Source organism: Schistocerca gregaria, chromosome 7 (assembly GCF_023897955.1).
Source record: "Schistocerca gregaria isolate iqSchGreg1 chromosome 7, iqSchGreg1.2, whole genome shotgun sequence".
In the NCBI taxonomy this organism is placed as follows: Eukaryota; Metazoa; Arthropoda; class Insecta; order Orthoptera; family Acrididae; genus Schistocerca; species Schistocerca gregaria.
The window spans coordinates 45275360-45295196 of NC_064926.1; the positions used below are offsets into that span (position 1 = coordinate 45275360).

General features: G+C 41.9%; 1 protein-coding gene across 1 annotated transcript in view; it reads left to right on the forward strand.

The window, feature by feature from the left end:
- The window catches only part of LOC126281797 (modular serine protease-like), a 183774-nt gene that overhangs the window by 71228 nt on the left and 92709 nt on the right, over positions 1 to 19837 (forward strand). Inside the window, exons 5-7 of the mRNA XM_049981011.1 lie at positions 131 to 337; positions 3467 to 3628; positions 4088 to 4209. Of these exons, the coding sequence (XP_049836968.1) occupies positions 131 to 337; positions 3467 to 3628; positions 4088 to 4209 (491 nt within the window). The remainder of the gene's footprint in view (positions 1 to 130; positions 338 to 3466; positions 3629 to 4087; positions 4210 to 19837) is intronic.

Here is a 19837-nt window from a genome sequence, read left to right on the forward strand (position 1 = left end):
ATGTATATGTAGATTCATTAATATACATGATAAAGTGGAGCTGTGAATGCTAGAGTGTGACATGATTAATTAAGGCAGTTATTGAAAATCGAGAGTAGGATATTATGCTCAACATCATTTTGTGTTTCAGGAAAGTGTCCTAGTCTTGCATCAGAATCAATTTATGCTGAATGTTTCTATGGTGAATCGAGGTTCACTTGTGACAGCGCAGTTCTCCCTGGAACCAGAGCAGTTGTGGATTGCAGGTTTTATTATACATCAGCAAGTAGACTAAAACAGAATCTGACATGTGGACATGATGGTCGGTGGAATAGTGAAGTCAAGACATGCAATCCAGGTAAAACTACATCAGAGGCTTTGCAACACATTTCAGTCTGAAATAAGCTAATAGTATAAATATGATAAGGAATTTCCTGGTAGAAGGTTATAAACAAGATTGAAAACTTGGTAGCTATTAGGTGAATCATCCTCTGAGATAAAGTATACAAATGAAGGCATATCAAATATAAACTGAATTTAACTCTGGTGGCAGTGTGGCAGTGGTGGTGGACAGGAGTAAGGGTGGAGAGAGAAAGAGAAAGAGAGAGAGAGAGAGAGAGAGAGAGAGGGGGGGGGGGGGTAAGAGAGAGAGACCTGTGTGCTGGTATTGTGCACACAGATTTGGGACTGAAGTGCTACAGCTCATCTAGGATGAGGGATTGCATTTGATGAGTGAGAGAGAGCAAAAGTTTGGGGAGTAGGAGGCAGAGTTGGAGAAGTGTGGCTGACAGCTGATCGGTGATTGTGCCCACATGATATGCTGTGCAGAAATTGCAGCAGAGCAAATATGTGACTTGGCTTCTTTCACAAGTGGCCATCCATCTGATGGGATAGGAGAAAGCTGGCCTGAAACAGAATGTGCTGGGTGGCTAAATCTTGCACTGGGGTCTTTCACATAAATATCAGCCATGTGACAAGAGGTTGTGAGTGGGTATCGTATAAGGGTGGATCAGAATATTGTGTAGGTTGGCTGTGCAGTGGTATACCACTTTGGCGGGGTGTGAAGGATTGTTCGTAGAATGACTGTCATTCCTCCCTCATTCTCTGGATAATGATAAGTACTCAAAGCAGATACGGTTAAGTTGTTCCAGACAGGAACGGTGGTGGGTGGGTGTTGTGTGGAGAAGGGAGGGGGGAATGTTACCATGCAGTCAGTTCTTGGGGTTATTCGAGGTTTGCTACGTCTGAGGATGGGGGTTGCAAAATCTGTAATAAATCCACAGACAATGTTCAAGGATGGGATCTCTCAGGTTTCTTGGAGCAATTAATTGTAGTGTATAATATGGAAACAATAACTCTGAAGAACATGTGGAAGCACACCACCAAGTTAAAGTATAGTGCTTGTTTGTAATGGCTTTGGTGAGACCTTCACCATATTGGACAAGGAAATTCTTGACACAGTAGATAAGCCACTGGCAGGTGGCCAGATGGTATGGGGGGAATGACATTTTGATGTGGAAACAATGACAGCAACCAAAATGAAGCTAATCTTGAACAGTTAATGGGGCTCTGTGTAGATACATATGGAGCCATCTGTTATGTGGAGGTCAACATCCAGGAAAGAGGCACATTGGGTTGTGGAAGACTGGATGAAACAAATGTGAGAAGTAGTGTCAAGGCTGAGGAGGAATGAGGGTTATGTGTCATACCTTTGAAAGCATAAAAGCTACTGTGTCATGCACCAGCTCTGCACAGTAGTTTATGTCAGCATCACCACTGATTGTCTGTGGCCCCCTCCCCCCTTTTCTCCTCAAACAAATAGCTACCGTCAATCTGTGGTAGAGAGCAGAGTCAATGGACAAATGCCCACTGGTGGAACATGATGCTGAATGCAACTTACTCAATTTCAGTTGGTGCTTCATAGCCCATGCTCTCTGAATCCTGTGGTGGTGGGGATGGGTGTGGGAGAGGGTGGGTGGGTGCACACACACACAGTCTTGTTACATGCCATTGAAATCTCAGCTCCTTTGCTGTTTGGACATTTGTTACTTTTGCTCGTAAATTATTTTAAAGCTAGTAATTTTTATGATGGTGAAGCTAGAAGTGTTTCTGTAGGGCAGGTTACTGTGTAAGTACAAATGTGGTGTGCCTGCCTGAATTCAATAATTTTGAAATAACAAGCATCTGTCAACAGACTGATAAGACACAGAAGAATTGCTTATTTATAGAAATAAGGACTGTGAATCACTATTTACTGTCAAGTATATCCAGTTTTGACTAGCTAACTGGTTTTGGAACTGCAGCATGTATATTTCAAAATATTCACACATTACACAATGGTCTTTCCTTGTGTACCTAAATCCAAAATTCCATGAGACTTGTGGCAGTAATGTGGGAAAGCTTGTTAATGGACTATGTATTTTTCCACTATATGTTTAATTTTTCAGATCCTCTTCAGTCAAAAAGAGTAGTTTTCTCTGTAACCTCAGTGTCTCTGGGGAAAATCTCTTTAGTTAGATCAGATTCTTTTAATCAACATTCTTATTTATTATGTGCTGAAGTCTTGTACAGTTTTCTTCTGCTGTTGAGTGACATGAATAAGATGTAGTATACTTTGCAGTCTCTACAATTCAGAATTAGTGCCTGCTATTTGAAAAACAAATAATTAGAAGCTGAGACTAAGTAGATATACCCTGTCCACTTGAAAAATGCAAGTGATTCTACAGGGGTTCATACAACCTAAGGGCAAGATAAATCTTGTTTTTCACAGTTTGGCATATTTTACCTGTTCAAGAAAAATCACAGCTATTTTGTGTCTGCCCTCACCCCTGTCCTCTTCACCCATTGTACTCATAACAACAATAGTTTCATGTTGAGGATCATGATTGGTGATGTGCAGATCATGCTAGATTTAAGAGCCAGTTATTGAAATGTCTTCCAGTGAAAATGAAGATGCCAACAAGGACACAATTAACAAAGCACAGTTTGACAATTTGATATCAGAACATATGACTGTATTACAAAAATCTATAATACCAAACGTAGTGTGCGGATGGATATGTGTGTGTGTGTGTGTGTGTGTGTGTGTGTGTGTGTGTGTGTGTGTGTGCGCGCGAGTGTACACCTGTTCTTTTTTTCCCCTAAGGGAAGTCTTTCCGCTCCCGGGATTGGAATGACTCCTTACCCTCTCCCTTAAAACCCACATCCTTTCGTCTTTCCCTCTCCTTCCTGAAGAAGCAACCATCGGTTGCGAAAGCTAGTAATTCTGTGTGTGTGTGTTTTGTTCATTGTGCCTGTCTCCCGGCGCTTTCCCGCTTGGTAAGTCTTGGAATCTTTGTTTTTAATATATTTTTCCCATGTGGAAGTTTCTTTCTATTTTATTTACATATGCATAATTTGTTTGTGGAGATTTTCTTTAGAATAAAATTATATGGACAGTCATATGCAATTTCTTGCCTTTCTTCATTTGTATAATTTCTGTGTTTAGCATGTGGAAAGGTCCGACCTCAACACATCGCTCTTATAGCCGGTGGTGAAGCTGTGCAACGCAGAGAATTTCCATGGCATATGGCAATATATAAAAATGTGGAAAATATTTACAAATACATTTGTGGTGGTTCTTTGATTTCTCTTAAATATGTACTATCATGTAAGTATCTGTCTTTCTAATATTTTCTAATTTTTAGTATGAAACATTTGTCACACTGTACTTCTGAGATGCTTTTCTTCCATTCACTCTAGTTCTCTTCCAGGATTTGTTGTAATTTCACCTTCCCTCCAGTATAAATGTATCTTATCTATATATTTTCAGTTAGTGTTTACCTTTTGTGTACTATTTTATTGTTTATTACCCAGTGCCTTCTTTACCCTGCCTGCCTTTTTATGTACTGTTTTCCTTCAGTCCATCCCCCCCCACCTTTCCCCCAGATAAAAAAATCCCCTTACCCTGCACTGCACTTACTTGCTGCCACAACCGTTGCTGCAGCTTTGGTTATTTAAATCTTTAGCATTGTTTTGATAATGTTTTTAATTAAAAATAATGATTATTGATATCACTGAGATATTTTTCTTAAATTAGTGAAGTAAACTGTATTTTTATTTTCTTTAGCTGCTATCTGCTTCTGGAACAATGCAAAGGATGTGAAATATCCTGAGGAACTTTTCAGAGTAATAGCAGGAAAATTTCACAGTAGCTACAACACTAAAGATCCTGGCCAACAAGAACGAGCAGTAAGTAAATGATGAAAAGGTTCACTGTCATGCTCATGTTGGGTGTTAGAAAACCTTCTTTGTCCATCTTTTCATTTTTGGTAAACTGAGTCATAAAAGCTGAAGAAATTGTGGCATATGAAAACATTTATTGAATTCCTTATTGGAAATGAGAATAATAGTCTGCTGTTGTCTGTCGTAGACTGAAAATGATATTAATTTAGCCTTCAGATTTCTGAGCATATTTGTTTACTGTGGAATGTGAGAAGAATGTATCCTAAACCATCATCAGGTAATGTACTGGCCACTACAGCTCTAAAAGATTTTACAGTGCAAAGCTTCTGTCATCTTGTCTCACTATCTTTAATAACTGAATTGTAATTTTTAATTTTCTTATTGCACTCACTGTTTCTTTTTCTGGCTGCATTTCACATTTCTGTTACTGTGGATAGTAATTAAGTTAAGCTGACATATTTTGCGAGCCTTAAGATGCTGTTTTTATCTGTTTTTAACTATATTTCGAATGAAAGGAATTTTCTAGAACAGTTTTCTGTACTGAATAATTGCCAAGCATTTTAGACATGGGACTGAGTTTATGCAATGTTCCCTGTAAGTCTTAAAACTAGTTATTCATCAACAGCTGTGACATTTGGCTCAACTTAGTGAGACTGTCATTTAAAAAACACACAACATGTACAATCCACATGTCTGAAGGTAGTCATGTTTTTAAAGTAATTCCTAAACTAAATCTATAGTCAACTATCAAATGGAAGCTTAGGCTTTGGCTGAAATGCTTGAATTTAAGTAAGAAAATTTGTAATTCCTGTGCTGATACTAGACCCACTTATCATGCTGTTGGAGAGTTCACCATAAGGACACTTCAGAGTGATGATGTGTATCAATGACACAGAAGAAACTTTAGCAATTTAATAAGGAATTCTAAACTAACAACACTTTTTAAGAAGCAGTAAATAATCATCACATTCAAGAAATCTTTCACATAGAAGAATCACACAAACATCCCATCATTTGTCCATCAGACAGACTCCCATATGGATGACATAATAATAAGCATACCTAGCATAGAGAAACAACTGAAAGATTTGAAAGCAAATAAATCACCAAGTCCATATGGAATCCCAGTTCGATTTTACAAAGAGTGCTCTGTGGCATTGGCTCCTTGCCTATCTCACATTTATCATGAGCCTCTTGGTCAACTCGATGTCACAAGTGACTAGAAAAAAGTGCAGGTGCCTTCAATATGTAAGAAGGGTAAAAGAATGGACCCACAAAATTACAGGCCAATATCTCTGTTTGCTGCAGAATCCTTGAGCATATTCTCAGTTTGAATATAACAAACTTTTTTGACTCTGAGAAGCTTATGTGCACGAATCAGCAGTGTTTTAGAAAGCATCACTCATGTGAAACTCAGCTTGTCCTATTCTCACGTGACATTCTGCGAACTGTGGATGATGGGAATAGAGCCCAGTATGTTGTCCTTGATGGTGAGTTTCATCGAGAGAACAGTATTGTCAAGAGTGCCCCAGAAAGTCTGATAGAACCACTGTTGTTTTCTGTGTCCATATGATTTTTCAGACTGGGTGGGCAACACTCTACAGTTGTTTTCTGGTAATGCCATGGTGTATTGTAAAGAGTCGAAGTTAAGTGACTGTAGGAAGATACAAGATGACTTAGACAAAATTTCCCGAAGGTGTGATGTATGGCAGCTAGGCCTAAACATGGAAAAATGTAAATTGATGCAGTTGAGTAAGAAGATCAATTTTCAGATACTGTATTATTAGCGTTGTGCTTGACACAGTCAAGTCTTTAAAATATTGTGGCATAATGGCTGCAAATTGATATGAGGTGGAACAAGCATGTGAGGACTATGGTGAGGAAAGTGAATGGTAAACTTTGGTTTATTGGGAGAATTTCAGGAAGGGTGGCTAACTTGTAAAGGAGATCGTATATAGGATGCTAGTGTGATCTGTTCTTGAGTACTGTTCAAGTGGTTGGGATCTGTAGCAAGTCAGATTGAAGGAAGATTTTGAAGCAATGCAGAGGCAGACTTCTAGATTTGTTGCTGGTAGCTTCGAACAACATATAAGTGTTACGAAGATGCTTCAGGAACTCAAATGGGTATCACTGGAGTGAATGTGATGTTCTTTTTCAGAAACACCATTGAGAACATTTAGAGAACTGTTATTTGAAGCTAAATGCTGAATAGTTTTACTGCCGCCAACATACATTGCACTTAAAGAGGCAAAGGTAAGATATGAGAAATTAGGGCTCATACGGGTGCATGTAGCCAGTCATTTTTCCCTCACTCTATTTTTGATTGGAGCAGGAAAGGAAATGACAAGTAGTGGTACAGGGACCTTATTCCATGTACAGTAGGGTGGCTTTCAGGTTATCTACGTAGATGTAGATGTAGATCTGCATCTACGGCTGTGTCCCAACTGTGTTGGCATTCTGGCTCGAGATGCTGGAGTTGGCAGACATGTGTGCATGAAGTGTGCTTGTTTGTGTGTGTGAGCGGTGTGTGTGTGTCATTCTCTTACTGATTAAGACTCTGGCCGAAGGCTTAATATAAGTGTCTTTTAATTATGCCCATCTGCAACTTAACATGTCTTCTTTATGGTAAGTAGCAATCTGTCTTTTCCTACATTGCTGATGTTACAATTGTGTTCAGTGACCCACCATACAACTTGTGATAGGGATACAGAATGGTGTCCAATAAGATCATTTTATCTCCTTTCTATGCTGTTTGTGTATGATATGCAAGTAGGAACATTATTGACTTCCATCTGAGTTAGCCAGATTTCTCTAATTTTACCATTGTGGGCAGTAAAAGAACCTGATTTTTCTACACCCTAACTCTTACCCTATCCAAGCATGAGCTCCATCTGTAAACAGGACGTTAAGACTCAACCTCCCTTTCAGACACACAGTGTATATTGAAGGAAGAAATAATGCATTTCATGTAATGTCTTCCACTGCATTTTTTGTGCACTTCTGTGAAATTTTTTGCTCCTGAATTGTGGCTTCTCAGGATTTCTTCAATAAATTTTTTTCATTAAATCAAAGCCTGCCACATGACTTCCTCAAAATACAACTTATGTACTTTAGTTATTCCACCTCAAAAAGCTCCAAACAGAAGATCTTAGGAATTTTATGGATGTTGAAATGCCAATAAAATGGTATCTTTTATTTTATTTTTATTTATCTGTATCTGTATTCAGAATATGTTACCAGTATTTGAATCAGATGCTGATTATATACAAGTGCATTTGCATCTTCTAATAGTTTCCTAATTATGTAACTTCCATGTTCAGCTTCATAGAGTTTATCTCTTAGGCTATTTATACATGTGAACAGTAGCAGTCATGTCACACAACACTGATGTATGCTAGGCACTGCTGTCACTTTGTAGAGCAGCTTTGTGCAGTCAGGAGGTTAGCCAATATGTGAGCGGAAGGGGAGGGGGGAATCAGGAAAGCAGATAAGTAAAAAAACTATGGGTGTGTTGGCAGACTAGACAGCTGTGTAGCACTGGAAAGGGAACAGGTAAGGGGCTAGATGAGTAAGGACAATGACTAATGAAGGTAGAGTCAAGGGGGGTTATGGGAATGTATGATATATTGTGCAATTCAGAAAAGCCGTTCTTGGTGGGAAGGATTGAGCTGGCACAGGGAGTGAAGCAGTCTTTGAAATGAATAATTTTATATTGGGTGGATGCTCAGCAATGGAGTGGTCCAGCTGTTTCAGGGACACAGTTAGTAAGTGGCCATTCAAGCAGAAAGACAACTCGTTGGTTGTAATGCCCACATGGAATGTGGCACAGTGGTTGCAACTTAGTTTGCAGATTTCATGACTGTTTCACGGATCACCCTCCCTTTGATGGAATAGGTAACACTTGTTACTGGACTGGAGTAAGTTGTGGTGGGAAGATGTATGGGAGAGGTCGTGCATCGAGGTTGTATGGGAGAGGATTTGTATCTGAATCTATTAGAGCAATATGAACTGTGAGGCAAGGTTTGGGAGCAGGGATTGTGTAGGGATGGACAAGGTTATTGTGTAGGTTCAGTGGGTGATGGAATACCACTGTGGGAGGGGTGTGTGAAGGATAGTGGGTAGGACATTCCTCATTTCAGGGCATAACGAGAGATAGTTGAAAAACCCTGGCATAAAATTTGATTCAGTTCTCCAGCTCTGGGTGGAGCTTAGTCATGAGACGAATGCACCTCTGTGGCTGGATGGTGGCATTTTTGGAAGTGATGAGTGACTGGACAGATAAAGCATGACAGATCTGTTTCTGTAAAAGGTTGTGTGGGTAATTATGGTTTATAAAGGACTCAGACTTTGAGATCTGTTTTTGTAAAAGGTTAGGAGAGTAATTATGGCACAGAAAGGCCTCAATGAGACCCTCAGTATATTTTGAGAGAGACTGCTCATCACTGCAGATGCAATGGCCACAGATGGCTAGGCAGTGTGGAAGGGACTTTATGATATAGAATGGGTGGCAGTTTTTGGAGTGGATGCATTTATGTTGGCCAGAGGTATTGATGGAGCTATCTATGAGGTGGGGTCCAATGTCAAGGAAGATGGCTTGTTGGGTGGAGTTGGACCAGGTGAAGCAGATGGGAGGGATGGTGTGGAGGTTCTGGAGGAATGTGGATTGGGTGTCCTCAATCCAGATCATGAAGATGTCAACAGTGAATCTGAACCAGGTTAGGGGTTTAGGATTCTAGGTGTTTAGGAAGAATTCCTGGAGATGTCCCATGAACAGGTTGGCATAGGATGGTGCTATGCAGGGGCCCATAGCTGTACTCTGGAGTTCTTTGCAGTTAATTCCTTCAAAGGAGAAGTAATTGTGGGTAAGGGTATTTTGGTCATGGTAAATAGTAAGGAAGTTGTAGGTTTGTAATCTTTTGGGCATTGCAAAAGGTAGTGTTTAGTAGTGATAAGGTCAAGGGCATTGGGACTGTTAGTGTAAAGGGAGGTGGCATCAGTAGTGATGAGCAGGTGGAGGAAATATTTGGTATCTTTTAAATAGGAAGTAGGTTACAGTACACTTGTTCGGCCACTGCTTGAATACTGCTCAGCAGTGTGGGATCCGTACCAGATGGGGTTGATGGAGGGGATGGAGAGGATCAAATGGAGAGCAGCGTGCTTCATTGCGGGATCGTTTGGTAATCGCCAAAGCATTACGGAGATGATAGATTAACTCCAGTGGAAGACTCTGCAGGAGATACGCTCATTAACTCAGTACGGGCTTTTGTTGAAGTTTCGAGAACATACCTTCACCGAGGAGTCAAGCATTAGATTGCTCTCTCCTATGTATCTCTCTCGAAGAGACCATGAGGATAAAATCAGAGAGATTAGAGCCCACACAGAGGCATACCAACAATCCTTCTTTCCATGTACAATACGAGACTGGAATAGAAGGGAAAACCGATAGAGGTACTCAAGGTACCCTCCGCCACACACCGTAATGTGGCTTGCGGAGTATGGATGTATATGTAGATGTAGATGTAGGTTCCAGGTAATAGGCTGATGGTGTTGGCGTGTAAGAGCAGAGATTCTCTCAGTCGATGGAACAGTAACCGCCCAAAATGTGGCATCCTGGGTGGTTAGGTTTATGGACTTTAGGAAGCATGTAGAAGGCAGACGTGTTGGGGAGTGGTAGGGGTCAGTAAAGAGATTGAGTTTGGGGAGAGGTTCTGTGATGGGCATAAGGATTTCAGTAGTAACTGGAGATCCTGCTTGATTTCTGGAACTGAGTCACCGTGCCAAGGTTTGCAGGTGGAAGTATGTGACATCTGGTGGAGTCCTTCTACCAGGTAATCCTTCCAGTTCAAAACAACAGTGCTGGAACCTTTATCCACCTGTAGCATTGGATCAGGATCAGTTTTTGGATGGAGGACTGCAGTTCCTTCTGTCAATGTAAGGTTAGTTTACATGTTGAGGGATTTGGGAAATTATTGTCAGGCAAGGTTCAAGGTTAAGAAATTCAGGAAAGTTAACAGAGGGTGATTTGGGGGCAGAGGGGGTGTATGAAGGAGTGAACTGAGTCAGTCACGGTTCAACATTGGTCTTTGCTTGAGTCTGCTTGGTAGGGCTAGTGGTGAAAACTTATTTTCCACTGTAGGAACTGGGAGGAGGAGGGAAAGTCTTTAACAAGTCCTGCATGATTGAATTTGGGAATGGGGCAAAAGGTGAGGCTTTTGGAAAGGACTGGTATTTTGTAGGAAAGGTTTATTACTGTGTTTCTGGTCTTTTTAGGTTCTGGATTCTGCGTTGTGGTAGGAGGAAGTTTTTGATGTTTGTTGTTGTTGTTGTTGTCTTCAGTCCTGAGACTGGTTTGATGCAGCTCTCCATGCTACTCTATCCTGTGCAAGCTGCTTCATCTCCCAGTACCTACTGCAACCTACATCCTTCTGAATCTGCTTAGTGTACTCATCTCTCGGTCTGCCTCTACGATTTTTACCCTCCACGCTGCCCTCCAACGCTAAATTTGTGATCCCTTGATGCCTCAAAACATGTCCTACCAACCGATCCCTTCTTCTAGTCAAGTTGTGCCACAAACTTCTCTTCTCCCCAATCCTATTCAATACCTCCTCATTAGTTACGTGATCTATCCACCTTATCTTCAGTATTCTTCTGTAGCACCACATTTCGAAAGCTTCTATTCTCTTCTTGTCCAAACTAGTTATCGTCCATGTTTCACTTCCATACATGGCTACACCCCAAACAAATACTTTCTGAAACGACTTCCTGATACATAAATCTATATTCGATGTTAGCAAATTTCTCTTCTTCAGAAACGCTTTCCTTGCCATTGCCAGTCTAAATTTTATATCTCCTCTACTTCGACCATCATCAGTTATTTTACTTCCTAAATAGCAAAACTCCTTTACTACTTTAAGTGTCTCATTTCCTAATCTAATTCCCTCAGCATCACCCGATTTAATTTGACTACATTCCATTATCCTCGTTTTGCTTTTGTTAATGTTCATCTTATATCCTCCTTTCAAGACACTGTCAATTCCGTTCAACTGCTCTTCCAAGTCCTTTCCCGTCTCTGACAGAATTACAATGTCATCGGCGAACCTCAAAGTTTTTACTTCGTCTCCATGAATTTTAATACCTACTCCAAATTTTTCTTTTGTTTCCTTTACTGCTTGCTCAATATACAGATTGAATAACATCGGGGAGAGGCTACAACCCTGTCTCACTCCTTTCCCAACCACTGCTTCCCTTTCATGCCCCTCGACTCTTATTACTGCCATCTGGTTTCTGTACAAATTATAAATAGCCTTTCGCTCCCTGTATTTTACCCCTGCCACCTTAAGAATTTGAAAAAGAGTATTCCAGTCAACATTGTCAAAAGCTTTCTCTAAGTCTACAAATGCTAGAAACGTAGGTTTGCCTTTTCTTAATCTTTCTTCTAAGATAAGTCGTAAGGTCAGTATTGCCTCACATGTTCCAACATATCGGCGGAATCCAAACTGATCTTCCCCGAGGTCTGCATCTACCAGTTTTTCCATTCGTCTGTAAAGAGTTCGCGTTAGTATTTTGCAGCCGTGGCTTATTAAACTGATAGTTCAGTAATTTTCACATCTGTCAGCACCTGCTTTCTTTGGGATTGGAATTATTATATTCTTCTTGAAGTCTGAGGGTATTTCGCCTGTCTCATACATCTTGCTCACCAGCTGGTAGAGTTTTGTCATGACTGGCTCTCCCAAGGCCGTCAGTAGTTCTAATGGAATGTTGTCTACTCCGGGGGCCTTGTTTCGACTCAGGTCTTTCAGTGCTCTGTCAAACTCTTCACGCAGTATCGTATCTCCCATTTCGTCTTCATCTACATCCTCTTCCATTTCCATAATATTGTCCTCAAGTACATCGCCCTTGTATAAACCTTCTATATACTCCTTCCACCTTTCTGCCTTCCCTTCTTTGCTTAGAACTGGGCTGCCATCTGAGCTCTTGATATTCATACACGTGGTTCTCTTCTCTCCAAAGGTCTCTTTAATTTTCCTGTAGGCAGTATCTATCTTACCCCTAGTGAGATAAGCTTCTACATCCTTACATTTGTCCTCTAGCCATCCCTGTTTAGCCATTTTGATAGTAGGAAAAATGTAGTAGGTCAGCATGATAGATTTTTTTCAGCTGTGAGGGAACATGAGGCTGGTTTGAAGGTATTGTAGAGGTGGTGGGCATTGGTGGTCTAAGGTGGGAGTAGGATGTGAGCTTGATGGATAGTTTTTTGAGGTGGCATTGTGCATGTTGCTAAAGTTCCTGGACAGCAAAAGTTTCAAAGTGTGATATGGGATCCAGGAATTTGGGGTTGCATAGCAGGATAATTTTACAGATGGAGAGGAGATGTTGCAAGGAGGTTTGGGCCTGATGAACATGGTTTTTCCGGACTGTGTTAATGAGGGCTGGGGAGTGGCGGAATCTGAACTGATGGAAGTCATTGTGGAAGGAAGGGTGGCAGCTGGAGATGCATAATTTGATGGTAATGCAATTGGGGGCTTCCATGAGCCAAGCAACAATGCAGGAACAGTATGTGTGGCTGGTTATGGCTAGGGGTAAGGATGTTTTTCTGTATTGACACAGATGGAAGGAGCTAGTATCTATGGTAGAGTATAAAAATGTGTAAAAGTATGTAAATAATGTAGAAATATGTCCGTAAAAATAGGCAAAATTACACCCAGACACATGGGAAACATCACAAAAAGGATGAAACAATTGAAATAAGGGAAAATAATATGAAATCTGAGGGAGTGGGTCAATAGCAAAAGGTTAAAACCAACTGAAATTGCAGTGAAGACACAATGAGATCAAAGAAGAAATGGATAAAACAATTTTAATATGGGTTGCAGATCTGCAGGTGGATAAGTGTGTAGAAGGTGTATGGCAGATGTGACTAGATGAGGTGAAGTAAGCAGTTGTGAACTGGAATAGAGAGGAGAGGGAATGGGGGAGCAGAGGGGGTTGGGAGCAGTTGGTAGGATGAGATAAAAATTGTGTGGCACAGGAAGGTATGGGAAATAACACACGAAAGTAAATGAGATTGTTGCAGGAAGAGCAATAAATTTGAAATTACAGGATTAATGATGTTGGAGTGTGTGTGGGACATGAGATACTGCACCAGCATACAGTTTGCTATTGTAGCCACCTGTTAGGTGCAGAATGTGCAGACAAGATAGTTGATACAGCGCAGCCCATAAGTAGTGTGTGCTGTGCGCTTTGCAAGGCAACTAGAGAGATACATGAATGAAGAGAAAGGAGGAGAACAGGCACTGACCATAGTAATGTATTTGAAAATGGTGACAAAGTAAAACAGCACGGAGTTACAGAATACAAGAAAAACCATCAGGCACAATTGAAAAATGGAAGATCCAGGATGGAATGTAACAATAATATAAAAAGAACAGTTGCTACTCACTAAGTAGTGGAGATGCTGAGTCACAGTTAGACACTACAAAAAGACTGGAAGAAAGTGAGCTTATAGCCAACAAGGTGTTTGTCAAAAATAGATTAAAGACAAACACTCACACTTATGCAAATGCAACTCACACACCTGAGGACAGTCCCTGGGTGCTGAGGCCAGACTGTGAGCAGCAGTGTGTGGTGGGAGAAGCAACTTCATGTTGGATGTAAGGACGAGGCTGGGGTGGCGAGTCAGAGAGATAGCAGGGTAGGGATGGGGGAAAGTAAAGTGCTCCATGTGGGAGTGAACAGGGATGAGGCAGAGAGAAAGGGCAGCTAGGTGCAGTCAGGAGGTTAGATGGTGGGCATGGGAGAAGGGGAGGGGGTAGTGGAAAAGGAGATAATAAAAAGATTGTGGTTGCATTGGTGGAAGAGGATCATGTAGAGCTGGAATGGGAACATGGAAAGGGCTAGATGGGAGAAGACAATGACTACTGGAGGCTGAAGCCAGGACAGTTATGGGATGTAGGATATATTGCAGAGATAGTTTGCACCTGTGCAGTTCAGAAAAGCTGGCGTTGGTGGGAAGGATCTAGATGGCACAATCTGTAAAGCAGTGACTGAAATGAAAAACATTGTGTTGGTTGGAGTGCTCAGCTACAGGATGGTTCATATGTTTCTTGGTCACCGTTTGTTGGTAGCCATTCATGTGGACAGACAGCTTGTTGGTTGTCTTGTCCACTTAGAATGCATCACTGTGGTTGCAGCTTAGCTTGCTGATCACATGACTGGTTTCACAGACAACTCTCCCTTTGATGTGATAGCTGACACTGACTGTACTTGAGTAGTTGTGGTAGGAAGATGTATGGGACAGGTCTTGCATCTTGATCTATTAATGGAATATGAGCCATGTGGCAAAGGGTTGTGAGCAGGGGCTGTGTAGGGATGGATGAGGATAAATGTGTAGATTCAGTGGGTGTTGGGATACAACTGTTGGAGGGGTGGGAAGGATAGTGGGTAGGACATTCTTCATTTGAGGGCACAGCGAGAGGTAGTGATAACAATGGCAGAGAATGTGAATAAGTTGCTCCTGTCTGGGTGGTATTGACTCTTCTGTGGCTAGAAGGTGGGACTTTGGGCAGTGTTGGGCGACTGGAGAGATAAGGCACAGAACATCTGTTTTAGTATGAGATTGTTAGCGTAATTACAGTCTGTGAAGGTCCTCAGTATATTTTGAGAAGGTCTGCTGGTCACTGTAGATGCAATGGCAACAGGTGGCTAGGCTATATGGAAGGGACATTTGGTATGGAATGGGTAGCAGCTAAGGAAGTGGAGGAATTTATTGTGGTTGTAAGATTTGATATGGACAGAGGTATTGATGTAGCCCTCTATGAAGTAGGAGTCAATGTCAAGGAAGGTGGTTTGCTGGGTTGAGTAGGACCAGGTGAAGCAAATGAGAGAAAAGGTGTTGATGTTCTGGAGGAATGTGGATTGAGTGTCCTCACCCTTAATCCAGATCATGAAAATATCATCCGTGATTCTGAACCAGGTTAGGGGTTTCGGATTCTAGGTGTTTAGGAAGGATTCCTCTAGATGACCCATGAAATGGTTGGCATAGGATGGTGCCACGCTGGGGCCTATAGCTGTATCCTGGATTTGTTTGTAGGTAATTCTTTCAAAGGAGAAGTAATTGTGGGTGACGACACAGTTGGTCATGGCGACTGTAAGGGAGGTTGTAGATATGTAATCCACCATGTTCATTAGCACTAATGCCATGGACATTAGGAATGTTAGTGCAAAGGAAGGTGGCATCAAATAGTGATTAGCAGGGCACCATATGGTAAAGGAACAGGAACTGTGGAGTATCCATCGAGGAAGTGGTTATGAGAGGGAAGGGTGCATGCAGTAGGCTGAAGGTGTTGGTCTACAAGAGTATAGATTCTCTCAGTGGGGCCACAGTTACAAAGCCACAATGGGGTGTTCAGAGTGATTGGGTTTATGGACTTTGGGAAGCATGTGGAAGGTAGGAGTGCAGGGAGTGATAGGGGTGAGGAGAGGAGAGAGACTCCAGCGACAGGTTCTGAGATGGGCCTAAGAATTTGAAGAGATACTGGAGATCCTGCTGGATTACTGGAAAGCGGTCACTGTGGCATGGTTTGTTGGTGGGTGAATCTGACAGCTGGTGGAGTCCTTGTGGCTCAAAATAATTGTGGTGCAGCTGTTGTCAACAGGTAGGACTATTAGACCAGGGTAATTTTTTAGGTGGTGGATTGTAGTTCTTTATGCAGATGTAAGGTTAGTTTGCATGTTGTGGGATTTGGGGAATGAAAGTGAGGCAAGGTTTGTGGTTAATAAATTCTGAAAGGTCAACCAGGGTTGATTTGGAGTCAGTGTAGGTGGATCACAGTTGGAAGGGGGAGTGAACTGAGTCAGGCAGGGTTCAAAATTGCTCTTTGGTTGAGTGTAATTGGTAGGGTTGGTGGCAAAAAAGTATTTTCCACTGCAGGGGGTGGGAGAATGAGGGAAGGTCTTTAACAAGTCTTGCATGATTGAATTTGGGAATGGGGCAAAAGATGAGGCCTTTGGAAAGAACTGTTACTTCTGTGGGGCTAAGGCTTTTCGAGGAAAGATTCGTGATTATATTTCTGGTCTGTTAAGTTTCTGGATTGTGTATGGTGGTAGGCGGGAGTTTTTGAGACTGGGGTAAATGTAGTAGGTCTGTGAGGCAGAGTCTGTCAGCTACAAGATGATGTGAGGAAGATTCTCACCCATACCACCCCCTGTACCTCTACCTTCTACATGCTTCCTAAAGTTCATAAACCCAACCACTCAGGAAGACCCATTGTGGCTGGTCACTGTGCCCCCACTAGGAGAATCTCTCCTCTTGCAGACCAACACCTTCAGCCTATTACTTGCAACTAACCCTGATACACAAAAGATACCAACATTTCATCTTCCGACTCTTCACAGTTCCTCTTCCTTTATCATATAGTGCACTGGTCCCTTTACTCTAACATCTATAATGCCCATGGCGTAACCACTATTGACACACTGCCCTTGTCCATGCCCATCAGATTTAAAACCTAAAACTTCTTTCAGCGTCACTGTGACCAAGTATGCACTCACCCACAATTACTTTTCCTGTGCATACATTACCTACAAAAAGTCTGGGGTACAACTATGGTCACCTGCATGCCACCATCTTATGGCAATCTATTCATGGGCCATCTAGAGAAATCCTTCCTAAATACCGAAAATCCCAAACCCCTAACCTGGTTCAGATTCACTGATGATGCCTTCATGATCTGGATTGAGGGTGAGGACACCCTATCAACCTTCCTCCAGAACCTCAACACCTTCTCTCTCATTTGCTTCACTTGGTGCTACTCCACCCAACAATTCCTTGATGTTGATCCTGCCTCACAGAGAGCTACATCAATGCCTCTCTTTGTATCGAAACTACCAACCACTTCTTCAGCTGCCACCCATTCCATATAAAAGAGTCCCTTCCATATGGCCTAGCCACCTGTGGCCACTGCTTCTGCAGTAATGAGCAGTCCCTCTCAAAATATACCAAGGGCCTCTCTGAGACCTTCACAGACCGTAATTACCCTCCCAATCTTGTAGAAAAAACTGATCTCCTATGCCTTATCTCTCCTGTCACCTACCACCTCCCAAAGTCCCATCATCCAGCTACAGAGGAGTATTCCCCTAATTACTCAACACCACTCAGGACTGGAGCAACTGAATGACATTCTCTGCCAGTATTCTGACTAACTCTCATTGTGCCTATTCACTATCCTTCCCACCTCTCCCACAGTTGTATTCCAACACCCACATGAATTTCATATTATCATCTTCCATCCCTACACAGCCCCTGCTCGCAATCCCTTGCCTCATGGCTCATATCACATTAATAGGCCTAGACGTAAGACCTGTTTCATACATCTTCATATCACCATCTACTCCAGTCTGGTCACAAGTGTCACCTATCACATCAAAGGAAGGGCTATCTGTGGAACCAGACATGTGATCTGAAAGCTAAGTTGCAAACACTGTGCTGCATTCCATGTGGGCATGACAACCAACAAACTGTCTATCCACATGAATTGCTACTGACAAACTGTGACCAAGAAACTGCCGGAACACCTTTTGCTGAGCACTGCACTCAACACAACATTCGTCATTTCAGTGACTGCTTCATAGAGTGTGGCATTTGGATTCTTCCCACCAACATCAGCTTTTTTGAATGGCATGGTTGGGAACTCTATATGTAATATATCCTATGCTCCTGTAATCCTCCTGGCCTCAACCTTTGTTAGTCATTGTCCTTATCCACCTAACCTCTTCATTGTTCGCATTCTAACACTACAAAGCCTTCTATTCCACCAATTCATCCATAGTCTTTTTACATATCTCCTGTTCCTCTACCCATCCCCCCCTCCTCCTCTGTCCTCTGTCTAACCTCCTCACTACACCTAGCTGCCCTACTATCTCTCCACTCATCCTTGTATGATCTCAGAAACTCTGAAGTTGTGAAATCACTCAGTGTCAAGGTAGTATCACCATCCCCTCGTACTGCTGTTTAACAATTCATGAAACACTAGCCTCAAAGAGTGAAGCCACCAGCCACACAACCGGCAGACAAGAAAGGACTGAAGGAGACTCCCATGAAGAGTGCCTACATCCCTCTAACTAACCAATACCTGAGTCTTCCTCTGCTAACCAGTAAGGCTCGAAGAAGCCTTGTGACGCATGGTTGGCTCAAGTGACTGACAGCACAGGGGATTTATGTAGGAATTTTATGAAGGAGGATCAGGTAGTGATAGTGGGTAGAACAGGGAACAATCTTAATAGGCATGGGGAGTATGATGTAGGTGGTGACCTGGTAAAGATAGCTACTCAAACTGGTGGCAATAATGTTCATTTCATGCAACTGTTTCAGCTTTATGATTGGCCTCACATTAATGTGGCTGTTCAGTGTGTTTATGTGGGGCTGGGCAGGGTGCTGATGGCAGAGGCCATGGGTCACATCTCAGTGGTGCCAGTTGGGTCTATCGGTAGATCAGGTTTCACTAGGCATGGCCTGCACCTTAATAGGTATGGGAAGGGGAGGCTGGCTAAGCTTATAGATGACAGTGTATTCGGTGGTGGTGGTGGTGGTGGTGGTGAGGTCACTCATGGAAAAATTCCTGTAGTAGTGTAGTAGTTGGCATTTGAGCTGCCCATTTTTTAGATTGAAGTCAGCTGATAGGTATACTTGCTTAAAGGAAGTCCCTCTAACTAAGTGCTCACCGTCCAAGGATGTATGTTTCCAAGTAGAGAGGGAATTAGCATATTTCATCAAAATATAAGAGGTATTAGAGATAAAGTTAGTGAGATGCTTATAGACATTGACTCTGAAATTATTGGTATATCAGAGCACCACTTAAATAATTTGACACTTCAGAGGCTTCCTTTACCAGGGTACAGATTATCTGGTTTTTTTTTCAAGGGAGTGGGGGAGTGGCTATGTACATAAAAAACAGTATTCCATTTGAGTCCACCGACATATCACGACACTGCACTGAATACTGTGCAGGGGCAGTTGAATTTAGTGAAACTAAACTTCTAATTGTTGTTGTTTATTGGTACCCTAACTCCGACTTCAGAGAGTTTCTGCTCAAGCTAGAGAGGGTTCTTGATTCACTTTGTGGAAGTACCAGAAATTAGTTGTATGTGGTGACTTCAATACAAATTTTGTATATGATGGTGCAAGAAAAAGGATGTTGGTAGATCTAAATTCGTATGATCTGACACAGGCTGTGTTTTTTCCAACTAGGGTTCAGGGGAACAGTAGCACAGCCATAGACAATATTTTTATTCATTCTTCATTACTAGATGGGCATTATGTTAGTAAAAGTGTAAATGGCCTTTCAGACCACAATGCACAAAGGCTTTTGTACTCAAACCAATGTCACATTTAATTACAAACTATGTAGGAAAGTTAATCGAACAGCAGTAGAGAGTTTTTTAAACCTTGTCAAGGGACATGAGTGGCAGGATGTTTATAGTGCCGATAACACATAAGATAAATACAATGCTTTCCTTAACACATTTCTCATGCACTTTGAGAGTTGTTTTCCATTAGAACATTCTAAATGGGGTACTAGCAGTAATGGACAGCCCGGTTGGCTGACTAGTGTGATAACGATATCATGTAGAACAAAGC